Source organism: Panthera uncia (genome assembly GCF_023721935.1).
Source record: "Panthera uncia isolate 11264 chromosome D3 unlocalized genomic scaffold, Puncia_PCG_1.0 HiC_scaffold_8, whole genome shotgun sequence".
In the NCBI taxonomy this organism is placed as follows: Eukaryota; Metazoa; Chordata; class Mammalia; order Carnivora; family Felidae; genus Panthera; species Panthera uncia.
This window is the reverse complement of record NW_026057586.1, coordinates 59,004,371-59,028,844: the sequence shown is the minus strand read 5'-3', so window position 1 is coordinate 59,028,844 and position 24,474 is coordinate 59,004,371. Positions and strand designations below refer to the sequence as shown.

Here is a 24,474-nt window from a genome sequence, read left to right as displayed (position 1 = left end):
GGATTAAGAACCATAGGCCTAGAGAGATAAAAAGGAACAGTGATCAGACATGTTCAAGAAAGTTAATCTGCCAACAAATTATCATGGGCCTTATGTATGAAATGTTAAAGGGCCTGTAACTGATTCTATAAGCCAATGGTCTTCAAGTTCTTTGGTTTCACCTTTTAAACAGCAGAATGCTTTTTCAAATAACATCTCCTACAGAACATCAGCCTATAAAGAGAGACCAGCACCCAAATCTCACTCATCTCTCTCCCCGTCCACTCTTCCTATTTTCCAGCCCTGCCCTACTTATGCTATTCTTACTATTTCCACTTCTCCCCTCCCGCAAAGAGAGGAACAAATGTACTGAGTATGCTAAGGAGCACATCTTTCATCAAAGAAGAGAACTGTGCCACGGAAGTCATGGCAGATAAAATAAAGGTAACGAAAACAGCATCCTTAAAAATCTATGGTGTGTAGATATAGGTGTGAAATGAAGATAATCTTTCTACTATCCAGAGAGGTGCTGGGGGCCCCTGAGGGGTACTGTGAAACAGGAAGATAGACAATTATTTCAGCACAGATCAATTTAAGATACAGTGCCTCTGATCCAGAGTACATATAGTTCTATATACATCCAACAGATGGAATAATCAAATGTAGATTAAGTCCCTTCGTTTAGCTTATTTATTACTTCTATACATTTTTGTATCATCTACTTTTGATACAAAAAGCTTCAAAGCCTAAAAAGGTAATTTAAAAGTATTCAGGTCTTGAAATAAGTAATTATTTTTCAAAGGTATATTATTAATACACTCCACACATATTCAAATTAGTCCTCATCCACCAGTTCATCCATTTATTCATATATATGAATGACTACTGTATGCATGTTCTATGAATGCAAAGATGAATGAGTACAGTCCTTGCCCCCAAAAGCACTACCACCCACTAGAGGGAGAAAGACCTCCGACAAACAGGAACAGTAACTTGACAGAGTCTTCACGGAAACAAAGGAGACAGCATTCCAAAACCGTGTTTCTTGTCTTCTAAGGGGAAGAAAGTCCTAGAAAAGGTTATACTGAAAAGATGACAAGAACCGAGTACCAAAAGACAAGAGCACGTGTATGAAAATGCTGGTCAGGGCAGAACAGGATTTCAGGGCATTCCAGTCAGAAGGAAAAATTTGAGAAAGCGAAAAAGAGATCATAATCAGAGAGGCTTCTTCAGGATACTCTAGTCCAACGCTGTCCAATACAAACATAACATGAGCTTCAAATGTGAGCCACTTACATACTTTTACATTTTCTAACACCACGTTGAAAAGGTAAAAAGAAAATGGTTAAATGAATTTTAATAATAAAATGCAATCCAACAGAACCAAAATTCAATCCAATATATTCCATTTTATTCAATCCCATATAACCAAAATACTATTTCAATAAATAACAATATAAAAAAGATCTATTTTACTTTTCTGTACTAAGTCGAATAAATCAAGGAGTATTTTACACTCCCAACGTGTGTCAATTCAAACCCCATTTCAAGTGCTGAACAGCCTCCTATGTCCCTACTTTGTGGGGCAGCACCATTTCAGGCGCTTCACATGACTAGGGCATATGTGAAGGAAGTTACTAACAAGAGAGGAAGCTTAATGCCACAGGCCAGATCACAAATAACTAGGACATCTAGTAGGGAAGGAACCTGCAGGCAATGAGAAGCCATGGTAAAACTGTAAAAGAGGCCAGAGTAGGAAGCAAAGACATAATCAAATTAGAAAAAAGAACTGACCAAGGATAAATTTAAAAACGGACAGATAAAATGGCCTAATAATATTCACATATCCTATGCCTTCATTTAACCCAACTTATTTTCAAAAAGCAACTTACTCTCAGGTGTCGATTTTCTTCTGATAGTTTCATCATTTCTCCCTGAAGTCTTTTACATTCTTCCATGAGTTTCCTTGTTTCAGTATCATTGAGTGAAACACTATGCGGTTTTGGCATGGGTCCATCTTGTTTAGAGGCGTTCAGTGGAACAGTTTTGCTGGGTTCCAGATCATTCTGTATTACAAAGACAGTGGGACTTTTTTAACTAACCAAATCTCCTTAGAGATTTTAAACAAATAAATACAAGTTGAAACTCCACACTTTTCTTTTCCAAAAAAATTATTTAAATGCAAATTTTTGAGGTTGTGATTTCATTAATACAAATTTTTTTTTAATTCCAAACATTACAGTCATCTGTGAACAATTTTTAGAAGGACTAAATCAATAAAGGTCGGCAGTTAGAGAAGTCAAAATAAGCAGCCCACTCCCTCCTCTAGTCCCCAAACCCTCTGCACTTACCTCTACCATAGCACTTATCATATATCATAATAATGTATTTTTGATGTTCTTTCCTACAACACTTCAAAGGCTAGGAGAGCAAGAGTCATTTCTCTTTGCATTTACCCCTAAACCCAGCACTTTGGCCAAGAGTGGTTATTCAATGAAAAGTATGCTGACTGACGCCAACCAAAATCCAAATATGAAGGTCATTTTTAGTGCTCTGATTCTGCAATTCAAATGAGATGGGGGGGGGGGACATTATCGTAATAATTCCAATGAAATTAGGAGACTACCTAAGAAAAACATTTAAAAGAAAACCTAACTTCTATTAATGGGAAAAATAACTGAAGGATATAAACACCAGAGGGGAGATAATGAACACAAACATATCATGGGGAAAAAAAGAGAAGGGGAGTTAAACGTAAATGATTCTTTCAAATCATTTTGAACACTGTTTGCTTTAATTCATGAAACTTAATATGGAATCACCATAGAGCTTAGACAGTTTTAAAACTGTGAGCCCCAAAATTGTCATTCTTACCAGCTTACCCAATATAGGTAAACATCTAGGGCAGTGCCTAATTGAGTAAGCGTTCCTGAGCCTGTGGTCTAACGTGCCTCAATATCCTTTGCCCTTATGTCATTTATACCATCACACACACATCTTAACAGTTATTAGTGCAATGAATCATCTCTTTAACTAAAATTTTACTTGCTAGAAATTTAACATGTTAGATTTTAAAAATTGTTTTATTCAGATAGAAGCTCTAAAAAAACACTTCAACTTTATGGCATTCCACAGTCCTCAGTAAGATTTAATTATAGGTTACACACCTATCACACCATCCCAGGTTCCAAATTTATATTAAATGTAAAGAGTTGTTTGTTCAAGGAGTAAAACTAGTATTTCTTATGAAGGGAATGTGATTTGATCACTATCCCTAAATCCATTAAAAATTAATAATGTTATAATGAGGTTCCAATGTACGACACCACATATCTGACCTGTCAACACTCAAGAGTTTTATATTTTCCTTCAGAAGCTTCTCAGGCTGTGATGGGTTTCTAAGAAGCCTACTTCCAATTTCCTCCTCTGAGTTTTTCTCTTGCTAGCTTTCTTGTTCTTCACCCTATCCTCCCTTGTCCCTCTCTATTATTAAAAATCTGTATCAGATCTATCTTCTCTCCACCAATCTTCTCTTTCCCTTAATAGTAATTAGAATTCATTTCAAAATGACTTTTCAAGTATGCTCCAATTCCAACCTAGAACAAGTCCAAATTCTGAAAATAAGGGCAGTTCACTGCCTTCCTCTACAAAGATGAAACCAACAGTCAATACTACGGCAACTAGAATCCTCAGGTTCTAAGAATTTGGAAAAAAATTGACTCATACCAGAATGTTGACTAAAAATTAAGAGGAGATACATGAGGCCACTAAGAGAAAAAAATTAAAATGTAGAATCCTCAAAATCTTCACAACTGGCTTTTTTATTTTTAAATAAATTCTTTAAATTCCAGAAAATTTAGAATTATGAGAGGGAAGGAGAGCAAACTACCAATCTCATCAACTCAGCCCAACTATTATTTAAATAGTATCTTCCAGGGGCGTCTGGGTGGCTCAGTCAGTTGAGGATCCGACTTCGGCTCAGGTCATGACCTCACAGTTCGTGGGTTTGAGCCCCACATCAGGTTCTGTGCTGACAGCTTGCTCAGAGCCTGCAGCCTGCTTCGGATTCTGTGTCTCCCTCCCTCCCTCCCTCCCTCCCTCCCTCTCTCTCTCTCTCTCTCTCTGCCCCTCCCCTGCTTGTGCTCTGTCTCTGTCTCTCAAAAATAAATAAATGTTAAAAAAAAAAAATTCAAGGGGCGCCTGGGTGGCGCAGTCGGTTAAGCGTCCGACTTCAGCCAGGTCACGATCTCGCGGTCCGTGAGTTCGAGCCCCGCGTCAGGCTCTGGGCTGATGGCTCGGAGCCTGGAGCCTGTTTCCGATTCTGTGTCTCCCTCTCTCTCTGCCCCTCCCCCGTTCATGCTCTGTCTCTCTCTGTCCCAAAAATAAATAAAAAAACGTTGAAAAAAAAATTTAAAAAAAAAAAAATTCAAATAGTATCTTCCAATATTTTCTCATATGCACATTTTATAAAACCAGCATGCACTGTAACATTTTTATCGTTATCCATTTATATGTATATGTTTTATCATTTTAAATGACATGGTGAAATTAATTATTCTGTGCCTAACTAAAATTACTTAGGATGCCTGGGTGGTTCAGTCAGTTAAGCCTCCAACTCTTGAGTTCAGCTCAGGTCACTATCTCAAGGTCGTGAAATGGAGCCCATGGAGCTCCATGCTCAGTGTGGGGCTGGCTTGATATTCTCTCTTTCCCTCTGCCCCTCCCGGGCTTGTGTGTACAGGTGTGCACACTCTCTCAAAAAATAATAAACATCTCACTCTTGTTACACATTTGATGGGTAGCTTCCCTCTCTCCAGCACTTTAAATAACATGTCAACAAATATCTCTCATTGGTAGAATTTGATTTTTTTCACTGAAATTTTTCTTAATGTTATATTGCTTTTATAACAAAAGGAAAATGTCATAACCAATTTGTGGAGCATAAACATATAGAACACAAAGGATACAGTGAAGCTTAAACACATTTTCAACAGTGAATCAAGTAAGACATAAAACAAGTTACTTGGAGTACACTTCCACCAGATACTATTATTTAGGCCCCCTACAAACCAGTCAACATACGTAGCAGATGCAATGAAATCTAATTTATTTGTGTATATTTAAAGTATAAGCATATATAACCTAACTTAATTGGGAGTTTAAAAAAAAAAAAAAAAAAAGACAGGGAGTTGGGCAGGGGGCTGAGTCATTCATGTAGCAACCATCTGAAGAGCCTGATGGGAACACTAAGGCTGCTGGGACTTTAAGTATATACTTCCATTCAGGAGCTCCATTAGTGAGGTTTGGCTCCAGGAAAACAGCTCATTCCTTGAGAGTTGCTTCAGAAACTGGTCCAGAAAGAGGAGACTGGTTGCTCTGAGAACCATGAAACAAGCACACTAGAAGGATTCAACATGCTGTGACTCTTAGGAAACTTGATGAATAGTAACAGTATATGAACATTATATTTAACACTGCAAACTAGAATAAATGGGAAGGTCAAGGCCATGGTATCAAGTAAGACAAGAAACTATGCCACATCTTGTACATTTTCCACTATTTTAGATTACTGAGCCTCTCTGCAGTAATCCCTTTCCATCCATGTATTATAGAATTCACTTCCGTATTCCTTTTTAACAACCTTCAGAATTTCAATTCTAATATTTTAAATTATTCCTGTTAGAGGTAATCAGAAAAAGAGAGCAAGGGATTGGAAACAGAAGGGGAAAAGTAAAATAGAAGGCAAAACAGGTGTTTGCAAGTGAAGCCCTGAGAAGGACAAAGGAGCTAAAGAATTTAACTACAGGGCTACGTTCTTGCGAGTATTAGCAGTTAAGGGGTATAAATGTACGCAAAGGGAATTAAAAGACTAACACTAACAGCTATGGCATAAAACTGTCAGAGGCATAATTAAGGCCTTAACCTGGGAAGAGAGAGTATTTGAATAACAAGGTTACTGAAGACTTATTTTCACTCTAAAAACCAATTTACTATTTCTGTAGAATCATGATTCCCAGAAATAAGTAACTAAAATCACAAAATCAATAAAGTATTAGACATTTAGATAAAGGATCAAATTTTTAAGCCTTAGTATACATATTCTCTGCAAAGCCAAATCAAAGTATAACCAACCTGTTCAAACTATGGGGTTCCTGAAGTTTCTAGCAAGCAAACAACGGTAAAGAGAATCATATAGCAACCATTACACCACCCAAAGTCACCATTTATCTTATTGATGTGCTGTCATCTTACTTGAGTGAATGTTAACTGCACACACACACACATACAAACACACACGTTCAACTATGACCTAAGATATTTAGGGTTTAACCACAAATTCTCCTACCATGGGTACTGTAAATAACTAACTATAACAGTTAAAGAGGGGTTACCATTATTTGTGTTTGATAACAAAATATAAAATAGTAATTTTATTTATCTTTTTTAAAAATATATATGACAAAATACTTGCCTGGATAGCAACATTTGCCAGCTCCTGCCTTTACTGCTCATCTATTCAAACAAACTCCTAACTCCTTTTTTAGAGAATGCTCCCCAAATCTCAATGAAAGAAAAAATTATACCAACTTCATAATAATGTTCAACTTCCATTTGTCCTGCTCACTACTGAGATTTTATTAAGTATTCAATTTGCTTTTTTAGAACAGAGAATAGTTTCGGTGCATGATTTTCAAGCAATTTGTGGTTCCACTGTATTTTTAAACATGGCTAAAATGTCAATTCTATCTGCTTCACATAATACACTCAATACCATATACGTGCTAGGTAACTACATTAACGTAACCAGTAACACTAGCAGACTCCTATAGCTGTTAGCTCCCTAAAACAAACCTTCTGCTTCTCCTGTTTGAACACACTGAGTCCCCTGGGGTCATTCTTCGTATTATAACTGGCAGGTGTTGGAACTGTGTTGTTGATGCTGCTCATTGAAGCGACAGCCGGAGCAGTCCCTGGTGGAGTTATACCCTGAGGTAGCATGGGAAACATATTCTCAGATTCACAAACTGACTTCTCCTGCATGGTACTGGGAATGACTAACAGAGAAATCATTAGGCTCTAAAACATTCACATTTTATTCTATAAAAATATATTATGCATTAAGATAGAACACTAATAATAACTATGTTAAAGCAAAAAGTACAAAAGTTTCTGAACTAGCTTTTTATATTATTTCCCAAACAAAATTACCTAAGATCAATTTGCATTATACTAATTAAATGTATAATCCTTATTCAATTTATGCTCGCCTCATGTTGTCTAAAATGAATACCTTCTAATTTTGCACTCTTAATTTTCATTGCTAATCAATCCTTGTCAATATCTGAAAAACAAGCACTTGATGTTTTCTTACCTTTGGTGACACTCAGCCTGAACAATTTTAAATTAAATGAATTTTTCCCCTTGAGGTTCAAAAAATTTATTTTATAAACCTGTCCTGTACTCAACACCCACACCCACACCCACACACACACACACACACCCTTCCCAGGACCAATAAACAAACTTAAGGATGCACATAACATTCCAGTTTACCAGTATCTCCATAGTTTTATTCCTATTTTCTCAAATTCCTTTAATATAGATGAAAATAATATGATACCAAAAAGTTGAAACACACTCATTAATAATACTTATTGACATCTAGAGATCACTGTATATGACTATGAGAACTCCATCTCACTTAATAATGCAGTCCCCAATCTGTTCTTTGTCTCAATACAAAACAATGTATATTTAATCATAAAATATCTTTATACAGAAGACCACAGAAAATCCTTGTTCTTGACAATCCATTAGTCTTCATTAAGATAAACTGATATTTTTTCCTAGAAAATATGTCATTAACATATATTAAATGGAGGGCATAAATGAAATGCAATACATTTAGGAAATCTGACAAACATCAAGAATAATTGGAGGCCTCAAAATAAACCAAAAAAATTTTTAATTGAACACAAAGAATTAGATAGGTGATAAAACATCACAAATAACAAGCTAATTAAAACCACATTCAATCATGAAAAAAAACACTTCCACTAAACACTAGATTTCATAATACAGTTGATAATAACTAAAAAGAGCTAATAATTCCAAGAACCCAACTTTGTAAAATATAAAGTAGTCAACACTTTAGTATCCTCTGCCTCCTCCAGCTGTCAACAACTCAGGGAACATGCTGAATGGCTCCTGTGCTGAACACAACTCAACTCAAAGACTTTCTGCCATTAATTTACTGAAATATATCCAAAGACCTGCATTCCCTAAAACTAGGATGACCACAAATTTTAGCACACTTAAGGACAGTATTAGTTAATGCTTGCTGTCCTGGAATAATTATTAGTAGCACCTTCATTTACGACAAAAAGGTTCCTGAAATCCTAGGTCACTCCATCTATGATGCAGATCAAAGAACTATGTCCCAAAAAGAAGCCCACTCTAATGATGGCTCAAATAAATTAGAACTGTTTTGTCAAGAAATGATTTCTTTAAATTACAAAAATTATAAAACAAGAACCCAAGCACTATACACTTCTAAAGCTGGTACCTTTCTTACCACAGAACTTCAGTCTTTTTTTTATATATATTCAGTATCAAGGTCCTACAAACCTAAAGAAATCAACAAAATAGTAACACTTCCTTTTCCACTATTCTTAGAACATGTAAATGCCTTAAAACCAACAGCAAACCTAAAAGATCCAGATCCTCAAACAGGTAAGGTTCACTTACATAATGTAATTAAATGCCCATCTACTCCTTTTGGGAGCAAGATGGGTAAGGTGCTGGGAGCACAATGAGAAAGTGGGATGGGGTGGTTAATGTAAGATACACTGACTCAACATCAGAGTTTGAAACCTGCTATCTACAGGATAGCAACTTGGAGAAGACAGCATCAGCAACTCTGACAGCTACTGTGTTATCTGCTTTGTGGATACTAACCAAATTCTTCTGATTTGACTACTAAAGATGAAAAATGCCAATGATCAACGCTTTCAATGTGTAAGGGACCACTAAGTGGATATACATCTCAACTGCTCTGACCAGTAAATAAGGCTAAATACAAAGTACATATGTCACCCTTAAAGAAAGTATATTAAACCTGAAGTTGTCACCAACAACTTAGTTAACTTAGTTAAAAACTAAACTGAAATTCTGCTTAAATTAACATACTTTTTATAACGTATTAATAAATTAAAAAAAGAACAAAGGGCCAAATGAATTTACAGTGATCTTAACTATAAACTAAAAAATGTATTTGTACTCTACTTTTAAAAATATACATTACCTTTTAATGTTTATTTATTTTTGAGAGACAAAGAAACAGAGTGCAAGCAGGGGAGGGGCAGAGAGAGAGGGAGACACAGAATCTGAAGCAGGCTCCAGGCTCCGAGCTGCCAGCACAGAGCCCGACATGGGACTCGAACACATGAACTGTGAGATCATGACATGAGCTGAAGCCAGACGCTCAACTGACTGAGACACCCAGCCGCCCCTCATAACATTTTTTAAATGTATTTTCCTTGAATAAGGGACTGTCATCTTTAATCAATTTGTCAAAGTGAGGATTCAGCTTCATATAGCATTTTATCAATTTATTTGTAGTAAACTAACAAACTTTGTCTAAGTATAATACCACTGAATAATGCCCTAATTTCCAGGGCTCAGACAGTTAAGCATCTGACTCTTGATTTAGCTCAGGTCATGATCTCATGGTCTGGAGGACTGAGCCCCACTGCTTGGGATTCTCTCTTTCTGCCTCTCCTTTGCTCGCACGCACAGGCATATATTCTCTCTCTCTCAAAATAAATAAACATTTAAAATAAGAAGAAGAATGCCCTAATTTCCTAACAGCAAGCTTCATGCTAAACTGAAGGTAAATATACAGAAAAAGGGTGTTAAGTAATTTTGTAACTTTATCTATAATGCTAGAAAGAAGCTAGTATGTCAAACATACTAAGGTATTTAAACAGGTTTATAAACTTCATCTGTATACAATACTGACCTGGAAATGACAAGACACAGTTATCAACATGAATAAAGTACTATAAAACAGGGTGTTTTATATGTATTTATATATATTTATAAATATATATTTACATATGTAAGATTTTCTCAATTGTTAAATATTACATATTATAGTTGTTATAATAAACAAAAACTTTATACATAGTTATAAATAAACAAAAACTATACACCAGATTTGGTTACTTTGAGGCTTCTTATTTTCTACAAAAGATGAGAAGCAGTATTAAACAGGTGAGTTGACAGAAAGTCACCTAACAACTCTGAAAGAACTTGGGGGTGTGCTTCTCAGGTTGTCCTTCTCAATAATGAAGATTTCTTGTAGCATCTGCAGACTAGTAGCACTACAAGAATGCATTTAAGCAGTAATAATCAGTGCTTCTCCAAAGCGTATTTTGCAGAACATCGATATTTATGAGAATTACGTTACATTAAAAAACAAATTTTGGATTAACATATTTCCTTTATTCAGGACCATTAATATGCATATGTGCAATGTGTTTATTGGGAGACATAGTACTTGTAGTATTTTTCCAAATTCACTGGACCACATAACCCTTTCGACCCAATACACTTTGGGAAATACTGCTTTATAAAACTGTGTTTCAGTCCATCTTTTTAAAACAAGCACATTACTCAATTAAGGCCACCTCTAGATAGTATAGATGCAATTTTTTTATACATTTGAAGTGTATAAATTTGAAATACTGATATATTGAAATATTAAAAGTCTCATTTTATGTGCAAAACTGGAAAGGTGAATTCCGGACACTTAAAAATCCCCATCAGGGGCTCCTGGGTGGCTCAGTCGGTTAAGCATCGACTTTGGCTCAGGTCATGATCTCAGTCTGTGAGTTCAAGCTCCGTGTCGGGCTCTGCAGTGACAGCTCAGAGCCTGGAGCCTGCTTCAGATTCTGTGTCTCCCTCTCTCTCTGTCCCTTACTCTACTTGTGCTCAGTCTCTCTCTCTCTCTCTCTCTCTCTCTCTCTCTCTCTCTCTCTCTCAAAAAAGTAAATAAATGTGAAGAAAATAAAAAAAAAAAAAAAATACCCATCAAGGAATCATGACAGCAAGGCTAGCAAGCCAACAGAGTCCATACATGACAACTGCAACTTACGTGATTCACTGGATACCTGCTGGGTACCCAGGGTCAGGGTTGGATTTTACACATTTTAAGTTATCCTACATCTCCAAAAACATATCCCAATCATAAGATCCAATCACTACCATAAGAAATAAAAGGAGACACATACATCATCCTATGTGCTGCTAACATGATTTTAACATTAAACTTTTACCATCTAAAGAAGTGTCTTCAAATGACAATCAGGTTCCCATTCTAATCTTGGCCAAAAGAATGGTCTTACACAAAGTCTGACAAAACTAAAAATCATTGTTTTACCCCAGTGCCCAGACTGTGGTCTTCAAATACCATCTCCCACTGAAAAATTTCAGAGCTTGTGAAAGAAGGGAATGATTCCAGGTCTGGGCCTGGAAATATCTTGCCATACTAGACATCGAGAAAATTCTCTGGGTGATGGGTATTAAGGAGGCACTTTTGTGATGAGCACTGGGTTCTATATGTAAGTAATGATAAATTCTACACCTAAAACCAGTTTTACCATATATGTTAACTTAGTAAATTTAAATAAAAACTTCCAATTAAAAGAAAAAAAATTCCCAAAGACAACTATAGTAAAAGGACTCAGGAACAAACAAGAGGAGGCTCCTGTATATGAGATTAATACTGATAGTAACTGCAAGGAGTTGAAACACAAACATGTTCAAGTCCATGAGTTTATAATAATGTGGGAAAGAGGGAGGGAAAAAGGGAGGGAAAGAAGGAGGAAGGGAGGCTGACTGATTGTAGTCACATCAGAGGGACGCCTGTGACCAACTCATTTTTTGAAAACCCAGAACTCAAGAGAAAGACAGGAAATTTCCCTTGCCTTTGCAAACTCTATACCACTGAATAAATAACCAAATACTAGATGAGCCAAATTTCTGTCTACAAATGTAACTAATAAAATGAAGAATGACAAAATATCATTATGCAATCTTAAATAAATTAATATACTAAACTATAGTTTCTCAATTTTGATTTTATTGTTGTTTGGGGCCAGATAATTCCTTGTGAGTGCAGTCTTAGGCACCACAGGAGCTGAGCAGCATCCCTGGCCTCTACCAACTAGATGCCTAGTTGAGAAAACCAAAAATGTCTCCAGATTGACAAATGTCCCCTCAAGGGCAATTATCCCTGGCTGAGAACCACTCACCCACACATTGCACACCAGTGGTTAGCGAACTTAACAAAAAACAACCCAACATTATATGCCTCCTTGAGAGAATGTATCACCACCCACAAAGCAGTCTTGCCTCTCCCCAGCCAGCAACAACAAATCAAAATCTGATCAAACCTCTAGATCTGATTTTAGGATATACGAAACAAGAAAAGTTAAACAACACCACAAAAAGATGCAATCAGCAAAATCTAGTCTATGGGTTAAAGTCTGTAAGAAAAAGCCAGCTTCTTCAACAAACAATTTGCAAGAGAAAAACAGAGAGGGAACCTACAGATTAAAGAGATTCAGGACCCATATCATCCAATAGCAGTATGTAGGCTTTATTTGAATCTCAACTGAAACAAACTGCAAAACAAATGGCATCTGAGACAAATTTGAATGCTGCCTGAATAGTTTGATATTAAATGATACCTTAAGCTAATTTTAAAGGCTTGATGAATAGTACAGTCATTAAATTATTTTTCCTTTTTTTAAAGTTACCTTTGAATGATATATACCAAAATAGTTACAGACAAAATTATATTACGTATGGGTTTGTCTTAATACGCGAAATGAAAAGTGGTGAGGGTTAGATAAAAGAAGGTTAACAATAAACTGGTAACTTAAAGCTGGTCAGGGGTTAACAGGCTCACTGTACCTTTGTAACTGGTTGAAGTTTTTTCAAATAAAATGTTTTTAAAAAATCATTATCTTTAACACTTATTCCTTACCATTTAAATAGGTAATAACTACACCACAAGCCCAAGTAGTTCTATTAGCAGAAATACATTCTGCAGCTAGTTCATCTAGGCTCAGAGGCAGATCGTGTCTGGAAGTACTTTGAAATTACTGAACAGACCTTAGGTTACTAATAATACCTGCTCTGAAAAGGTTCCAGGGCCAAACTATTTCTGTTCATGCTCCACGGTATGGGACTCCAGAAATTCCACTCAGTACTTACTCAAGCCCTTTAGCAGATCCAAAACCACTTTCTTGGATTACTAGTCTCCTCTATGGGGTACTTGAAACAGCTAGGCACTACTATCATAGCCATATCACTTCCATCAACTTCTGGTCTGGCTTTTTCCTCTTCATCAACAATATCAAGTACTTGCGTTCCAGCCTTTTTCACAGTTAGCCTCTCAAACTGTCTGCTACACAGAGTATAACAGAAGTCCAGGTAAAAAGCCAGTTCGTACTACGTTTATTAAGGAATTATAAAAGCTGACGTAAAACTCCAAGTGAGGAAATATGCAAGTGTGCTTTTCAAGTAAGTCAATCCTTATTCCATTCAGTTTTACTTTGGGGAACAGATCCAAAGGAAACAAAAACAGTACATCAAAGAGATACTGGCATCCCCATGTTCACTGCAATATTATTTACAACAGTCAAAACATGAAAACAACCTAAATGGCTACTGACTGATGAGTGGAATAGAGCAGTTGTGATATATATGGGGGGAGAGGGAGGGAGAGGAATAAAATGGAATATCATTCAGTCACAAGAAAGGAAATCCTGCCATCTGTGACAGTACGGATGGACCCTGAGGGCACTGTACTAAGTGAAGTCAGTCAGAGAAAGACAAATATTGTCTGATCTCACTTATATGTGGTATCTAAAAAACAAAAACAAAACAAACCTATGGACAAAGAGATCACATTTGTGGTTACCAGAGGCAGGGGGTAGGGAGATGGGGGATCTTGTTGAAGGTGGTCAAAAAGTATGATACTTCCAATTAAGACACAAATTAAGTCCTGGGGATGTAATGCACAACATGATGACTATACCTAACACAGGTGTATGGTATATTTAAAAGTTAAGACAGTAAATCCCAAGAGATCTCATCACAAGGAAAAAAACATTTTTTTTTCCTTTTTTGTATCTAAATGGCATAATGGATGTTAACTAAACTTATTATGGTAACCATTTCACAATATATGTATGTTAAGTCATTATGTTGTACACGTTGAACTTGTACAATACTATATGTCAACTATATCAATAAAACTGGGAAAAAAATAAAATATTAGTCAACCCAGACAATGTGCTATTTATGTTTTCTCAGTTCCAATACTAAGAGCTATGCAAGCTATGAGCTTTCTAGCAGCATTGGCAAAAGACAGAGTAGACTACAAATGGGAAGCATAAACATGCCACTGAACCCCCACTTTCCAGTAAGAATATATGCATTTACATTTTTTATTTTTGGCAAATACCTCAACATGCCTTTAAAAGGGCATTAAAAAACACAAAGAATTTGACTGACACCTAGTTACCATTCAGGGACTCTTTCATTTCAGCTTATCCTAAAAGAGGAACACAATAATTGAGCCCATGTATAAATCTAATCTGGGAATTTACTTTTCAATAGGGCAAATGGCTTCCAGATCAAGGCAACAGTCATGTCACACTGTAACCTAACTGTACTCAACATTTCTATTTACCCACATTATTTTATATATTAAGTCACCAAAAGAAAAAACTCACTCAACTCAACTTTGTCTAGTCCCTCCTACAAATCACTGAAAAAGACTAAAATCTGAATTTAAGAAGGGGAATAGGGAAACTGACCACAACTCATCCTATACAATCACAGACGACTTTCCAAACTACACACATATATCTCTCAGTCCTCCAAACTGTATCTGCCTCACATCAACCCAAAAGCAACACAAAAATTACTTACTAAGAAATAAAATCATATGGATTTTGACCAAAATCAATAGTAAGTAAAATACCTGGCAATAGCCAAACTTGGGAATAAACTGCTTGTTCATGTAAATTACATCTTTTATCCCCAGATTGCTGGTATACAGTTGTCAAAAAGGAGTTTATGTCTATTAGTTAATTATATTTACGCATATATATGTCTCACTCTAACGAACTTGAAGTGGTTTAAAAAGTGGCAAAAATTGGGGAGAATTAACTGATTCTTCTCCATCATGCAGATTGTATCTAAAAGCATTTTTCTTCTTGAATGGACAAAATGTTCTAAAATGAAAAAAGCGTCTCAAGTTTTTTAAAAACTTAAATAAAGCACTGAATCTTATAAAGTAGAAGAGCATCATTACACAACCCAAAAAGGGAAGCAAAATTCATCGCAAAGTAAACGAGAACTTAACAGCCTCCAATCTTCTTACATTTTCCTACTTACCAATTTATCATTTTCATTGGGCATTTCAAATACACATCTCAATTTAGAATCCATTAATTCATCAGGTTTTGCCTCTTTCCACTACAAACAAACAAAACCAAACATGAGACAGAGAAAGCACGACCATGACAAATAGGTTTCCCCTCAGGGACAACCGTAGCTGTCTGAAGCAGGGGTAGTCAGGAGGCACGGCTGCACCCTGATATTGATCACTCTGCCACTGTTATCAAGCAACGCCACAGAACTGTTTACAAAATCCTAAAGAAACCTACTATCGCCAGCATTCTTAGTAGTAGCATTTCTAAAGTGTTTCTAAGAAGTAGTATTTCTACTATTTCAAAATTCTTTCATTTTTGAAATTATCTGTATTAAACAGATTTACAAGTTTTTTTTTTATTTTAAAAATTAGCTTTCTCAACTGAGAACTATACAAATCCATGGTTTAAAAAACATTCCCCAAAATAAATTCGGTTTCACATCTATACTTACCACAGCTTCCATATCTGAAGTGTTTGGTGGAGCAAAAATTGTTTGTACCATAAACTTGTGTTTACTCTTCTCATTGGGATCATAGTCAAAAGGCTGTAGCATTACTAAATAAGAAAAAAGGACACATTACTTTGTGTATTCTGAATGTGTTTGCTTCTTATCACTCCTATTACCTCATTCACTAATATGCCAATTTAAAGAAAACCAGAAAGAGTTCAAGAAACCTAATACTGGATTATTTACAGTAAGGATCCAGAATCACCTTTATAGCTCCAACTATTTTAACAACCCACAAAATAAATAGCTATTTAAAAAATAAATATAAACCTATGATTGTCCCCTCTAAATTCAGGTTTGGGTAAATTTTCTAAATATTGCCGACATTAACTAGGATAATACCTGCAAACTCAGATTAAAATCTAGTAAATTGTTTATTAAAACTAGGCATAAATATAAGGCTTCATTTTGGTATTTAGTGATAGTATCTTTTAGAATTAGCTAGGATATGCAAAGAAGAAATTAAAAGCTAACTTCAAAACTCCCAACCATTTGTTAGCATTCTCATAAAACTAATTTCTGAGGGGTGCCTGGGTGGCTCAGCTGGTTAAGCGGCTGATTTCAGCTGAGGTCATGATCTCATGATTCACGAGTTCGAGTTCAAGTCCCACATCGGGCTCTGTACTGACAGCTCAGAGCCTGGAACCTGCTTCTCAGATTCTGTGTCACCCTTTCTCTCTGACTCCCCCGATCGCTCAGTCTCTCTCTCAAAAATAAATAAAAACATTAAAAAAATTTTTTAACTAATTTTTGAAAAATAGATTTTAAATAAACACCTACTCAGGAAGTCTAGCAATCTGTTTATATCTGATTCTAAAAAACAAGGTATACGAGGAAAAGGTATATACTCTCATGATTTCAAGAATTTTTCTTGAGTCCTAATTACAAATTCAAATATTTCTAAGCACTTAAGCTTTTCAGTAGCCTTTTAAAGGATTTTTAGAGGTTCCATATGATTATAACTGATGCCAAATTATGTAATATAAACTTAATAAATGGCTATAAGAATGGATCTACAGTTACACAAAATATGTATATGGTATTGTATAAAGTACTCCCCTGTTAACAGGTAAATTCCTTCTAAGATATACCTTCTATATATGTGTGTCAACACTTTCAAAAAAAAAAAAAAACAAATGCAATTAAACAATGGTGAGAAATACCAATCATATAAGAAAATTTACTCTAAGAAAATTATTTCTAAGGTGTATCTGAGAAGTCCATTAACTCCCATCATGGTTAAAAAAAAATCTTTAAAGGGCCAAATACATAGCAGAAAAAAACCACACAGGATGTCTCAGAATCCAGATAAAGCACAATAAATGTCCATTAATACCCTTCACTGAGCAATCACTGTAGGCTCATCACTAGGAATTGAAAAAACATGGTTGTGACTTAACGACAGTTATAGTCTAAGTTATTGCAGACCATATAGTAAGAGTTACATCATCCTAAAAATATAAATATATACACATATACACACATACATACATGAATACATCAATTGAAAGAAAAAAAAGAAATGAGTGTGTAGCACAGTCAGTCAATCAAGGAACAGTTGCTAGTGGAAGAACAGTTTGAGTGACTCCTTAAGGGAAGGCAATACACTAAAAATTCAAGAGCTAAATTCTCAGTGGACAAGATCTAAAGGCACACCATGGAAACAGTAACTAGTATGTCTAGAGTTTTTAATACAACAAGTGCCCAACACAAGGGGCTACGTGAGAGAAAGTGTTTTGAAAAGTACAGGCTGTTCCCTGAACGACACAGGGACTCAGAATGCCAACCCCCCATATGGCTGAAAATCCACATCCAACTTTTGGCTCCCCAAAAACTTAACTACTAATAGTCTACTGTTGACCAGAAGCCTTGCCAAGAACATAAACCGTGGATTAACGTTTATTTTGTATGCCATATGTATTATGTATGTATTCTTACAATAAAGTAAGCTAGAGAAAAGAAAATATTATCAAGAAAATCAAAAAGAAGAGAAAATGTATTTATAGTACTATACTGTCTTTACAGGGAAAAACCCACATGTAATTGGGCCTGCGCAACTCAAACTTTTCTTTAGAAACATTAATACAATGAACTGTAGCAATCTAGAACCCTCAAAGAAAAAGTCATTCTGAATAGTTTTATGGATTCCTAAGGATAAAACTGGTAGCACCAAAAAACTATTTTAAACTACATGGAGAGAAATAATTCTGTCTTCCAATTTAGCTAAAAGGCTTAAAGATTTAGAGAGCAACTTCCAGAATGAGTGTAGTCATTGTTTTAGCTTTTTTTCCATCTATCTTTCCCATCAGCTGACAACTTGGACAAACACCAACACATTCCTCCTCGGCTACCACATCATAAGATTCACTAAAAACATCTTTTCTAGAAGGACTTCTAGCTCTGAGTCTTTGAGTCTACATACTGAAAGAGGATTCAGTGTCACAAAGAACTCGGCAGTGTGTCCTTCACTGCCTTTGCAGTCAAGTTCTACTTCTAAGCACTCTCCATGGGCTTGCTATAGGCTGTCACTCTTTGCATAATTTGGTGTTTTTAATCTGCTGTGGACGTAAAAACCAGGCAACTGAGACACAATTATCTTAGGAATACTTATCAAGATCACACAAGCATGTTTTGTTTTTGTTTTTGTTTTTCTTCAAAAAAAAACATATACGTGGCTGGGTCATGCCCCCAGAGATTTTGAGGTGAGAGATGGGAGGTCCATGTGTATTCTTGTTCCATGTGTTATCGTGACATATAATGGGAAGCGAAATCTACTGCTACTAAGGAAGAGTAAATGGTCTCCATGTGAAGCCTAAGAAGGTCCCCCATAATTAAGGTCCCCCATTCTCATACTTGTTTCCTATTTCTCAGCTATGTCAGGTAATACTGTTAAGGACAACTATCTTGGGAAGTCTGATGGAAGAAAGGAAGTTTATGGAGGGCATTAAGGATGACGCCAGCACAGACTCCACAGCAGAAGTAAGCAATCCATACAGAGAAGGAACCAAGCATACTCCCTGGATTACAAGTAAACACAAAAGGGAGTCATGAAATTAAACTGTTTGGCATTTACAATAAAAGGCAGAAACACTCATCTAATTTGATACAACCAGCAAAAAAGAGCCACTGTACATTTCTAAGATTCTGAATAATACTTGTACAGCTGCATGCAATATGTAACAATAGCTAGAGATCTGAAGAGAAGGATCGATCACAAAAATGATACACTATTTCAAAGATAAAATAGTAAGACCAGAGAATGTGGTAGTAAACTGTAGAAATAAAAGGTATAAAATTTTAAACTGAAAATAATTGCTTATAAATTGACCACAGACACCCCCAACCACAAGGTAAGGGTGAGAAATGTTAAACAGCTGGCATATAGTAAGGTAACAGAAGAACATAATTAAAGGCAAGCTAGAATAACTTAAAAACAATTTCTCTCCCTCCAGATGAAACTCTATTAATTAAGACCAAATTAAACATAACCATAAAAATGTCAGAATTTAATACTGTTCAAAATCAGAACATGATTTGCTACCTGAAACAGTCACCGTCAACCCTGGGTCAATAATTCCACTGTTGGGCCTCACACAGTACCGACGAGGTGCTGTAGTCTTCACTTTGAAACACACTTTTCTATCGGATGGATTTCGCAACTTAAGATTTGTAGTGACTACATCTGTGAAGGGGCCTGTAAGGTTTAAAAAACAAAAACAGAAAAAAAATTTAACTGGACTCACACTTATACGAAGCAGAATTCAAAATTCAATGTATACAATCTTAGTTTTATTTAAAGTATATAATGAAATCTGTGTGCTTAACTATATCAAAACACTAAAAGTACTTCTTTCCAGGTACTACACTTACAAGAGTTTTATTTTCTTCTTCTTTTCTTATTATATTTTACAAAATTTCTACACGAACATGTATTATTTCTATCAAATAAAAAGTATTCCAAACATTGTAATTTATGAAGTAAGCCCACAATTTTATTATATGTAGTGTGCTCTTACCACATTACTAAAAAGATCAGGTTTTTCCAGTGGTCTGCAAACCAGTGCCAGTCTTTAAATCCATTTACCAAGAAAACTGCAAAAATGTGTACATCTGAAGATACTACATCCAATGACAATAGTGCTCTTGCTTCACATCTCAATTAGGTTCAATTCATTCGCTCATTCATCCATTCACTCACATATTTGTTAAGTATTTATTATGAGCACTGTGTCAAATGCTCTAAATACAAAGTTTTAAGTTTTGGTGATGTACCCAAACGTGAAATTATAAAACAAAGAATCCAGAAAGGTAATCCAGTCCTGCCTAAACTGAGTAAGTCCTAAACTACTAGAACCTCATTTTGTTAAAGGGGGAGGTAAAAGAAAGGTTGTGGCCATTTTTTACCTTGGCAAAAAAAAAAAAAACAAAAAAAAAACTGTAGGGCATTATGTACATCAATTCAGACAATAAAATGAATACTTTTTCCATTGGGCATAGAAGATAAATTTAAAAAGTATGTCCCAAGAGGAAGCAATAACCACATAACTTATAACTAACACAAAAGCAATTTTAAATCATTTTCAAAGCAATCAGTTTTAAGTTATATTTTTTAATGTTTTTATTTATTTACTTACTTATTTAGAGAAATAGAGACCGAGCAGGGGAGGGGCAGAGAGAGAAGACAGAGAATCCCAAGCAGGCTCTAAGCTGTCAGTGCAGAGCCCAACACAGGACCAGAACTGACAAAACTGTGAGACCATGACCTGAGCCAAAATCAAGAGTGGATGCTCAACCAACTGAGCCATCCAGGCGCCCCATTAAGTTACATATTTTGAAAAGCAAAAAGGCTGAAATCAAAGACTATTACAAAGGCTATCTTTATTTAAGGAAACAAGAGTAAGCATGTCTTTTAAAACCTTATCATTCGGAGCCCAGAATGAGAAATTTTCAGCTCTACCAGGCAGTTTCCCATTTAGTTGAATACTGGAAAACCATCTAAGACAAAGGTTTGATGGGGAACGACAAATACAGTCAAATGAAAAGAGGCACTAGGAAGAGTGCAGGAGCAACTAGAGGAAAAGAAACAGACTTCAAAGTCAAGGCCATTAAAAGGTACTTATTTCAAGTACTAAGGAGTGAAATAATCTTATCCTATGAAGTTTTAAGTTATAAAATATTTTCTAACAAAGACTTAGAATCGGGAAGAGACAGAAATGAGAAAAGGTTAGCAGAAAACATAAAGACAGAGAAACAGTTACAAAAAAAAATTAAAGAAAAAGTCATTTAAATCAACAGTTACATATGTCTTTTCTAAAAAAAATATATATATATGAAGTATGATCTTTTAAACAGCTACCTTTAATTACATGATCAAATAAATCATTTAATTTGTATATTATCTTACTCCCTTTGATTCTTTAATTCTAAATGCTTGCATTTTTCAACAAGCAGCTAGTTAACAACCCCACCATACACTAGCAAAAGAGAGGTACAGGGGAATATTGCAATCTGTCCATTTTGCACTTGAACCCACAATACCATTGGCTAGCAACACAGTTTAAACTACTGATGAAACTAGGGGTCTTAAAGATATAGATTCCATTTCTTAATATTCTCAAAATTCATAAGTTACTACAGATATTTGAGAATACATAAATTTTTAAAGGACTATTTCAAGTAGGACTTTAACATTAGTAGTAAGCATGGCCAAAAAAACAATTTATTAGTAACATGACAAAAGAAACCTTTCACAAAACTTTAATTTTGAACAATCCTATACTTTTATAACATACGTAAGATTTTTTAAATGATCCCAATTTTAGAGGAAAACAACAATTTTCCAAAATAAGGTAAAATAACTTTTTTAATTTTTGAGAGTGTGTGCGCGTGTGCGCGCACACACACACACACACACACACACACACGAGGGGGCGGGGAGAGAGGGAGGGAGAGAGAGGGGGAGAGACAGAAAGAGAGAAAGAATATGAATGAATGAATGAATGAATGACTATGAATCCCAAGCAGGCTCCACACCTCAGCGAGAAGCCTGAGGTGAGCTCAATCCCAGGACTGTGAGATAATGATCTGAGCCAAAATCAAGAGTCAGACGCTTAACCAATGGAGCTACCCAGGTGCCCAAAATAACTGACTTTTAAAACTGATTTAGAAAATGACCATGTATCAATTTTCATCAACATATGAACTCTGAAATAATACTGAAAATTTATATGCAAACTATCTAAAGATGAAGATAACAGCCCACCAAAAAGAAAAAAGCCCACCAATTTAAAACAAAGTTCTTAACTGGATATGTTAACCGTATGAGTAAAATGTGAAATTACGTACTTACAAACGAATAAGCCCACCTACCATATGAATTTGAAATTTTCTGCTCCACTGTGTCCCTATAACCAAGCATCTTAACAGTGCTCTCCCAGTAGAAATAACTCCCTGCAGATAGTTCAGAGTCTGAGCCCATTTTCCCCAGTTAAAATGGAAAATCAGCAGTTACTGATGAATGTTAGCATAAGAATGACCACATTTAACTGTTATAAGAGGTCTTGGAAAGAAACATCAGGTCCACTTTTGTGGGTCACAGAACCCTTTAAGAATGTGATGAAACCTATATACTACCCCAGAAAATAATACCAGGATATACCCCAGAAATACCAGAATAATACCCCAGAAAATAACGTGAGTGAAATGTTCACAAAAATTTTACATGGAATTTTTTGGGGGAATATGGGTGAGACAGGAAGATTGGGGGGGGGGGTGCTGGGGTGTATCATAGATCCCTGAGCCTACTGGTTAGAAAGACCTGATGAAATCCACCTTTACAGACCCTGAAAAATAGAGGAAAAGTTACATAATTTATTGTAAGCACTACAACCAAATCCTAAATCCAAGGGTGATTCTCCTCACGGGTATTTTTGTCTAACATCAGGACTGGGTGGGTGGTGCTACTGGTCGGGGGAGAAGAGGAATGAAGATCTTAGACATTCTGCAATGCCTGGGCAGTCCCATACAATGAAGTATATCATGCCCTCATCCGACCAAATTATCATATATTTCTTCAAATTATCAAATACGCCTTCAAATTCATATTGGAAAAAAAAATCTCTTTTCCAGAAATAGATCTATTGTGTAAAAAAGGAAAAATTTGTTCTCCTTCCTCTTGAAAAGGTTACATTTACCATCACAGAAAATTATTCTACCAACAGTAATGCCACTCATGATACTTGAATCACCACAACACACTTGTTATCAGTCAGGAGACATTTGTAGGTGACATACCCGATTCTATCCTTATCCACAAATTTTCTTATTTTGCCCTTATTTCAAAATGTTAAAGAAAACCAGTCAGTCCAATTCAGGTAACTGTTGTATTCTCTTAAATCCAAACTTACTTGTTATTAGGAAGGTTACAAGTACCTGGCTAGTTCACTACGTCTTTTGTTATAGTCATGCCCAAACATTTACACTAAAAGGCATATTTCATTATAAATTTATTTTTTTAATTCTCTTTTAGGGTATAGTTAGGGTATTATATTAAAATTTTAATTTGGGGGCAACTGAATGGCTCAGATGGCTAAGCATCGACTTAAGGCCGGGTCATGACCTCACCGCTTACAGGTTCCAGCCCGCCTCAAGCTTGCTGCTGTCAGCATGGAGCCTGCTTCAGATCCTCTGTCCCCACCTGTCTCTATCCCTCTCCCACTCACACTCACACTCTCTCAAAAAAATAAACATTAAAAAAAAAAAAACTTTAAAACTTTAATTTTTATGCTGGTAGGAAATGTTATATACGAATTTCATTTTGAGATAGTAAAGCAAGTATTAAAGAATATAAAATATACAAATGGGGTACTATGTCCAACAGGGTTAAAAACCACTGCATCACATCAGTAATCTGCTTGACTGACTGAAAACTTATCCTCTGCAATGCTTAAGTGGTTAAACCGGTAAGAAAAATAAGTAGGGGCACCTAGGTGGCTCAGTGGTTGAGCGTTGGACACCAGTTCAGATCATGATCTCAGTTTGTGAGTTCAAGCCCCACTCCAGGCTTGCTGCTGTCAGTGCAGAACCCGCTTCAGATCTTCTGTTCCCCGCCCCTCTGTCCCTCCCCCACCTGTGTTCTCACTCTCAATAGATAAAACATCAAAAGAAAAGAGAAAGAAAAAGGAAAGAAAAGAAAAACAAGTAGAAGCACCTGGGTGGCTCAGTCAGTTAAGTGTCCAACTCTTGATTCGGCTCAGGTCATGATCTCACAGCGGTGAGATGGAGCCCTACCTCCGGGCTCCAAGCTAGGCGTGGAGCCTGCTTAAGATTCTTTCTCTCCCTCTCCCTCTCCCTCTCCCTCTCTCCCACCTCCCCTTCCCCCTGCACCTCCCCCGCTTGCATGCACAGTTTGTGTGCTTACTCTCTGAAAGAAAGAAAGAAAGAAAGAAAGAAAGAAAGAAAGAAAGAAAGAAA

The 24,474-nt window shown here is 36.0% G+C and overlaps 1 protein-coding gene across 2 annotated transcripts in view; it reads right to left on the bottom strand.

Annotated features, from left to right (window-relative positions):
* VAPA (VAMP associated protein A) overlaps positions 1-24,474 on the bottom strand; it is a 44,898-nt gene that overhangs the window by 2,034 nt on the left and 18,390 nt on the right. The window contains exons 2-6 of one of the 2 annotated variants that reach the window (XM_049620435.1): positions 19,544-19,696; positions 15,946-16,049; positions 15,457-15,537; positions 6,832-6,966; positions 1,872-2,045 (exon numbers count right to left, since the gene is read on the bottom strand). In XM_049620435.1, coding sequence (XP_049476392.1) covers positions 1,872-2,045; positions 6,832-6,966; positions 15,457-15,537; positions 15,946-16,049; positions 19,544-19,696 — 647 coding nt within the window. The remainder of the gene's footprint in view (positions 1-1,871; positions 2,046-6,831; positions 6,967-15,456; positions 15,538-15,945; positions 16,050-19,543; positions 19,697-24,474) is intronic. The other variant, XM_049620436.1, reaches the window with a different exon arrangement.